Source organism: Micropterus dolomieu, linkage group LG20 (assembly GCF_021292245.1).
Source record: "Micropterus dolomieu isolate WLL.071019.BEF.003 ecotype Adirondacks linkage group LG20, ASM2129224v1, whole genome shotgun sequence".
In the NCBI taxonomy this organism is placed as follows: Eukaryota; Metazoa; Chordata; class Actinopteri; order Centrarchiformes; family Centrarchidae; genus Micropterus; species Micropterus dolomieu.
Genome location: NC_060169.1, coordinates 16,096,861 through 16,105,045, shown reverse-complemented (window position 1 = coordinate 16,105,045; position 8,185 = coordinate 16,096,861). Strand labels below are relative to the sequence as shown.

At 41.0% G+C, this 8,185-nt stretch overlaps 1 protein-coding gene across 2 annotated transcripts in view; it reads right to left on the bottom strand.

The window, feature by feature from the left end:
* slc39a13 (solute carrier family 39 member 13) overlaps positions 1-5,320 on the bottom strand; it is a 16,416-nt gene extending 11,096 nt beyond the window's left edge. Inside the window, exons 1-2 of one of the 2 annotated variants that reach the window (XM_046032679.1) lie at positions 5,100-5,320; positions 3,516-3,925 (exon numbers count right to left, since the gene is read on the bottom strand). In XM_046032679.1, coding sequence (XP_045888635.1) covers positions 3,516-3,843 — 328 coding nt within the window. In that variant the 5' untranslated portion in view covers positions 3,844-3,925; positions 5,100-5,320. The remainder of the gene's footprint in view (positions 1-3,515; positions 3,926-5,099) is intronic. The other variant, XM_046032678.1, reaches the window with a different exon arrangement.
* Positions 5,321-8,185: the final 2,865 nt, after the last annotated feature.

The window sequence follows — 8,185 nt, the reverse complement described above, 5'->3', positions numbered from 1 at the left end:
GGACAGCCTGCTTTCAAAACTTTCAGTCTCATTTATACTATAAGGCATGTGCAGAAAAACATGCAAGGAGGTCAGGATGTCACCACTGAATATGTTCTGTTTACCATCTTAAACATTTAAACCAAGTAGGTATAGCGGGGTCTAAGACTGGCTGATAAAGACCCAGTGTAAAGTGGAAATAAAGTGAGCCAAATTCAAGTGTGATGAAGACGTTTTGGAAACTGATGAAGACATACACAGCATGGTTTAATGAGACTCGGCCAAAGAGCTACAGTGCCAGCATAAAATGTGTGAACACATGCAATGAGTGTTTAAATAAGGTTGTTGTTCATCCCTCAATACACGTATGAACAATCTATTGGATATTAGTTCTAATTAAGACAATATGCTTATATAAGTTAACCTAAAGTCACATTGTGTGTCATTTAAGCCACATGCAACACTTTCTACATACAGCCAGACAGTCTGTCTGTAATGAAACAAAATAAACAATCTCAACCTTGGGTTACCTTACAAATGGATAGCAGTGCATCATGATCAAGGCAGCTGCATCAGTGTGTTGACCAAGCAGGCAGAGAGGAGAGACAATGAGCTGTACTGTTTAGGAGAGTTACTGGCTGTCACATTTGGCTTACTTTAGCTCAGCAATTGACCCTATCATGACCTGGGGAAAACCTGTTTCGTAGTACCCCTCAATTCCCTCACACCCAGCAGGACTACTTGTCACTCCCACTGGGGTTGTTTTCTCTCGTTAGGGAGTGTGAAGAGCTGAGGTTTACTACAGAGCCACTATAGAGCTCGTTCAATAATATATAGTGGTGAGAAGTGTGAGAATTTTGGAAGCCAGTGCCGACGGATGTCCTCTCTGTAATTCCTGCAACGCATAAAGTATGCGTTAATGAGGCAGATATACTTCCTTCTTTTACTGCAGACATTTCAACTCTGACTTCTTCTGCTTTCAACACTTCAGGCTATTGTCAGTTTATAGCTGTTTTACATTTAGATGGTGCCATTTGTGTTCATGTTTATGGCGGACCGATCCAGACACATTCAGAGATAAATACAGAAAAAAATAAATGCTCAATAAATAAATAAGCATCCAATTAAATACACAAAAAATAAAGTAAATAAATAAATGTAGGTAGTAATTAAATTATACAAGGAGACATAAATGTATATATTTTAATTAGTGTCTTTACTTATTCACCTTTGTAATAATTACCTTATTTATTTATTGTCCGTTATAATCTTCAACTTTATTTATTAATTACTTATTTTTTAAATGTATTTATTTATGTGTGTTTTAATATTTTTGTCTGTTTTATTCTTCCTTTGTATTTTTTTACCTTATTTGTTTTCACCCATGGTATTTATTTCTGCCTGTCCTTTTTACATTTCTGTTTGCATTTCTGCCTCATTATGCAAATGAGGAGGGGCTGTGTCTCAAGGGGTCAATTTCTGCCCATTGGTGGACCAGTCAGACGGGAGAGCTCTAGGCCTTCTCTGCCTGCAGACATCAACGAGCTGCTCTTCACACAGTCAGATGGCTTCCTTCAGTGCGCTGAGGTGTTTAGCAACTCTGTTTGAAGACACTACCAGCCATGTCTTCCTTCTCTTTTCATGTGGACACTCTGACCTACAGAGTTTTCAATTAGCGACTTATACGTACACAGAACTGCAGGAAAGTGAGCTGTTGTTTCCGAGAGCCACATCAGTTGGTCCGCAGATACATCTGGAGTGCACTCCTATTTGACTATTTACAGTAAATGCTCCCACACGGAGCAGCTCGTCGCTCTGCTGTTTTCAGCTGCTGTTTCAACAAAAACGCCATTCAGGGTGAAAATTCAACCGTGGTGTTGTGTCGGGAGATGCAGTGACTTCACCAGCAGTGAGTATTATGAATAATACATGTAATCTGTTATATGAAGTTTGCCCAAAACAAAGAGCAAGCTCAAAAGGGACCGAGCTTTTGCTGTAGCAGCTCCTAAACTGTGTAATGATGTACCTCTGCACATTAGACAGGCATCTTCACTGTCTCTTTTTAAGTCTCTTCTTAAAACCCACCTATTTTCCTTGGTATTTGAATACTGAAGTTGACATTTCTTTTTTTGATTGTATTAATTTTATTGTTTTATTTTATGGTTGTTATCGTTTGTACTTGTATTTTATGCATCGTGTGAGCTATATATTTGGTGTCTTATTTATTTTTCTGTACAGCACTTTGTGTCCACTTTGCATGTTTAAAGTGGTCTATAAATAAAGTTTGATTGATTTTCAAAAAATGACCATTTACAGACAATCTTCCACAACCACACAGTTATCCTGATAGATCATTTCACTGATTTGCAAAATATTGCACATTACATAATTTTCTAGGCTGTGTTATAGGGGTGTGACAAGATCTCATGATCTCGCGATATTAAAATATGACGATATTTCCACTCAATTCTGCGCGAATCAACTCCGCACATCTGATGCAACACTGGCGTACGCAGTGATATTAATGAAGTGGACCCCCTTTAGCGCTGTGAGTTACAGACAGTTTGTGACCGAGCAGTAAGTAACTTGCAGAGTTTCCCAGATATAAACATCTAAAACTGAGGCACAAACTTGCTTTGTTTGGGACCATGATCTGCACTTCATCGGAAGTGCTGAAGTTAAAATTTGTGTGGATTTTTGTTTTCACTTGGTTTCAGTTTCCATCTCCTTGTCTCATCCAGTTCTGTATCTCTCAGACGGTGTGAAGGGGATACTATTATGTCAGCAGAGCAATATCGTAATGCACAACAGAGTATATGGCGGGTAGACTTTTAAAAAATATTATGAATTGTCATTAAATGATGACAGTCTTTTTTTCTCAACGTGTCAGAGAACACAGATAGGTGTGATAGATTCTGAATGTGCAGAAAGGTTTGAACATGAGCAGAAAACCTGCTGAAACACTGAAGCTATTGTAGTCCAGGAGTTTACAACTGAATTAAAATTAATTAATTTCATCTACAAACAAGAGACACAAAAGAGGAGTGAAGACTAAATCATGCCTGCATGTGTGCTGACTCAGCAGGGATGATATTTCATGAGAAAAGTTCAGCTACAGGAGAAAACACATATCTGAAAGCAACACAGAATGCCTCAGAATCTAACTCCATTATATTCTATCATATTTTTACTTTCTGAATTGTCACCTGAATCTTGAATTTTGTGTTTCCCTTTACATAAATAAAAACATTTCCACCATAAATTGATGCAGAAAAAAAAAATTACTGCAATGCAGAAAATTAAGTATTCAATGCTCAAATTTTTCATATAATTCGGTATTGAACATTCCCTAAAAACAGTGTTAAAATCTCATCTTGTCCTCATTAATCCAATATCATGTATTGTCTCGTCTCGTGAGCTATGTGTATCATCCCACCCCCATCATTACTTTATCATATGGGAAATATTGTGATAGTATGGTATTGTGAGTTGCCAAATTCACAGACATGCTTAGGTTACATATTATCATTTCTTACCTTCTGTTTTGAGGGCTGCTCCAGCTTCGATGGGAATAACAAGTAGGGGGAAAATCCCACTGAGGCCTACAGCAACAGATCCCACTAGGGACAAGATCCAAACATGAGCATGTTCGCTGGCTAAGAAGTCTGCTACTGCCCGGAGGCCTGGGAGGTCATCTGTCAGGCTCGGGCCTGGTCCTGCAGCCGCGGCTGTTGCATGAGCCATAGATGTTTGTGTCATCTTCTGGCTGCTCGATGCCCCCTTGGAGGAAAGCACCAGCAGGGTAACTGGGATAAACAGAGCAGCAACAGCCCAGCTGGGCTTCCTACCGCTTCCACCTTTCATCCGTCCCACGGTCCAAAAAGCACTTGCAGCCAATAATGCTGCAAGAGGAGCACACTTTCAGACAAACAGGCCTCTTCAGCACCTTTTCAACAAGGTAAGAAAGCATTAAATTAGGGCTGCAACTAACAAGTATTTTCTTTGCCGATTAATTATATTTGTCTGTCTAAAATCTTCAGTTTTTGATCACACAAGACAAAGCAAGGCAGCAAATCCTCGCATTTTAAAAGCTGGAATTAATGAATGTTTTGCTTGCATTTTGCTTGAAAAAAGTGACCTCTAACAATTAATACATTATTTATCAAGTTGCAAGTAAAAGTTCACTTAATTGACCAATCAATCGATTAATTGTTTCAGCTCCACATTAATCACAGATTTCAATGGACATCATAGCCTTACTGTGGATTTTTGAGGCTGATAGCAATATTTAAGTGTTAAATCAAATCTGATAAACTATCAACTGATGTACATTTCTTTTTTTGTACATAAAGACATGATAATGACAAGATTCCCTCAAAATTGTGATTTAGAATTGTGAATCATATCTTGGGCATTTCAGTACTGCAAATTTATTGTATACCAGATGCAAATTGTTGATACTCTGACCAGCAAAGCTACTGGTATGCTTAAGTCATATTAAAAGTTTAACGTTACTTGTGTCAGAAAAAGAAAACACCAGACTCCAGTGTTTGCTTTAATTTTGCATATGTCTGAGGACATCTGGCCATGCCTCTGGTTCAGTGAAAAGTTATCGTTAACCTTACTGCCACTGATTATTCATCGTTTACAGAAAGGCTGCAACACAATGTAACAGTGGTAACATTAGGCTATTTGTTATGGCTTACAAGCATCTGAACATGCTGCTCATCATTTGGGAGCAGGACAGAGTCGATCAGATGAAGCGTCAAACAGTTGAGACGCAAAATGAAATAGAAAAACAAAACGCCACAATGCTAAACTGGCAAACGGTGCGGCAAATGCTCATTTCAGTGAAATCTGTGTCTTTCACGACAACGACACACTTAACTAGCTAACTCTTAAACCCGTGGATAAGGGTTAGCAATCTAACGTTAGCCGGAAAACATATTCAGAGCAGACGCTCACACAGCTTGCTAAAGACATTAGCTCCGAATCACTGCAAATCAACGCTAACGCTGCTAAAACTTGAGTAAGTTAGTGCTAATGTAACAGGCCGGTAAACCGCAGTAAATTGCTAACATCAAATTACAACAGGAATGCAACATTTTCCACGTAAATACCTTGTAGTTTCGGCAGTCTTTGCACCAGTGTGTCCCTGCCATCCAGGCCGACTTGATGAAGGAAGGCTTGCGCCGCTGACTTCCACCAGACTCCCAGCTGCCGGAGGCTGGAGCTGCAGCACCACAGAAGTAACTCTCGGGCGCCACGGCTTTCCCAAACAGCCACGTATCAGGATTTTGGAGCGGTGAAAAAGTAAACAGGAGAGGAGAGTCAGGACGTGGGTCCCGCCCCACCAAACTGTTCAGGAAGTAACTTTTCTTTGCCCCAGGAAACCTTTTCCACATTAAGGAGCAGCCTCCAAGAGACACATCTAAGGATATGATATCCCTTTAAGCAAATCTACAATGCACATTATCTCCAAATAAAGTTCTTCATGTCCACATTTAGGCAAATTTCATACACAAAGTCACAGCAAAAGATCAAGTAATTGATGTAATCGGGGGGTTTAAAAGAAAGTTTCAGGGGAATCAATTACTGTCTTTCTGGATCATGTTATCTTTGCGTTATTATTACACCCAAATGAGTTTTATCATAATATAGAGATTGCAAATGTATTAAACCACAAAAATATCCCTTTAAATCAGTCCTGGGAGCTGTGTGTGTAATGCACACCTTTAATATAAAATTCATAAATGTTTGTCCATTTATACTTGTACACATGTCTATGCTTGTAATTTGTAACAAAGTTACACGGACTCACCATTCACTCTAGTGTTTTGTAATTAAAAGCTAAATTTAATTTCATCTGAAAAGAGGACCACTGAGCAACGGTCCAGTTCCTGTTCTCCTTAGCCCAGGTAAAACCCTTCTGATGTTGTCTCTGGTTCAGGAGTGACTTCACAATGAATGCGACACTTCTAGCTCATTTTCTGGACACGTCTGTGCCTGGTGGCTCTTGATGTAGCCAGTCCACTCCTTGCTCCCCCACGTTCATGAATCGGCTTTGCTTAACAAATCTCTCAAGGCTGCGGTCATCCATGTTGCTTGAGCACCTTAACCTTCCAGCCAACTTTCCATGACTATGTTTTGATACAGTACTCTGCAAACAGCTGGCCCTTTCAGCAATGACCTTCTGTGGCTTACCTTGTGGGCGGTGTCAGTGACTGTCTTCTGGAAAACTCAGAAGTCAGAAGTCTTCCCCATGATTGTGGTTGTGTGTACTGAACCAGACTGAGAGTTTAAAGGCCCATCTCAGGTCGACATTTCTGTATTATGCATTCTTAATTTGAATATTTTGAGATATGGATTTTTGATTTCCATGAGCTGCAGGCTGTAATCATCAAGAATAAAACGAAAGAAGGCTTGAAATATTTCACTCTATGTATAATGAATTGTCACATAATTGTAACATATCACAGTGGGAAAAGCACAGGTGTTGGTGGCTGGATTCCATTTAGATGCTTCAGTTTCAGGGTGGTGGTAATGCGCATGCCACCTCCCTGTTTGTCTTGAAGTCTTGTCAGTCAGAACATAGGGTTCGTCATTTGAGCAGTTTCGATTTCACCACCTTTCAGCCACATTGCAGGAGCACAGCACTCAAAGGGCCAGGCCTGGAACAAACCTGTTCAACACATCATCAGCCAAAGTGGATCAGTGAAATCTAGGTTGTAAAACCTTTTTAAATCAGTGACCCCTAAAAATGAATCTTAAGCAGAAATATGCTGGCAAGTTTTGACTGAATTATGTTGGATGTGGAAATGATGGAAGACAGACTATTGCACCTTTAAATTGAGAATTTGTTGCAGTAATGAAGTGTATTACTGCAGTTCTTAATACAAGAAACCCAGATTTGAAATAGACAAACAATAAGCAGCCAGGAAAAACAATACTGAATGTTGAGGTATAAAGTATACTTGGAATAAGGGACACCACCCTCGCAGCAATTTTCTCTTTGGCATAAATAGAAACTCATCAGTTGAGATGGAGAAAATAGGGTTTATTAATAAACTCAACAAGGAGACTAAAGAGGACTTCCAGCTATCCACACACATCCACAACTCAATTACATCTCCACACACCGAGTTATATAGTGATCAATTATCCCACATGCTTCTAATTGGAAGTACAGGCTATTGGTACACTGAGCTGTGCACATACATCTATTGATGCTACTGGACACATCTTCAGTGATGTTCCTGAAATCATTGGGTGTTTCGGGTCTTTCCACATCATACACCCTCATCCAGGCGACCCAGCTGAGGCTGATCAGATCCCAGCTTGTGTCCAGTTGCCGAATCTAGCTACTTTGCCCCCATGGATCTCCTCTTTTGAGCCATATCCATCTTGAGGCTTTCTCTGCTGCTTTGGTGGTATTGTGGATGGCTCTTCTCCTCCTCACTCCATCGATTCCTAACAGACTGAAGGCTCTGAACAGGGATGGGGCTGCAAAGCCCCTGCATCCGACTTCTATTAGGAGACACCTCGCTCTCCATCCGGCTTGTCGACATTCGCTAACCAGCCCCTTCGTACTTGGTGAGCTTCCTTTTAAAGGCTCTTCCAGGCAGTCTTCCCAAGGGACTGTTAACTCCAACAGAACCACTTGGTTGGGGAACTTGAGTTGCTGCTCCAGGTCCACCAACAGCTGCCAGTCCCTCGCAGTGGCCGGGATGCCTGCAGATGTTTTTTCAGTTGGTCTTGGCTGCTCTCCAGCTTTGATGAAGGTGATGGCTTGTTTGGAGGGGCGGGAGCGCTTGGCCCACTCAACTCCTGCAGCAATGGCCTCAGCGATGGCGTTCAGCACCTGGTCATGTCCCCACCTTTACCTTCCCTCTCCCAGTGCCTTTGAGCAGCAGCTCAGTGGACATGCTGGTGACTCCACTTTGCCCCATATGTGGGCTGGGAAGCACCTCATATACCGCCTGGATGAGAAACTTGAACCGCTGTGGCTCTGCCTTCCACAGTTCCGCCCATGTCACCTTCCTCTCAATCGCGTATTAGAGCACTTCCCTGGCTGTCGTTACCTTGTCCTCTTCCAAGGACTTGAGTGGCAGTTACAGTTTGTTGTGCTGCCCATAGAGTGTGATGCTACTTAGACTAATTGGAAGTACAGGCTATTGGTACACTGATAGTTCTATTTCAATAACTG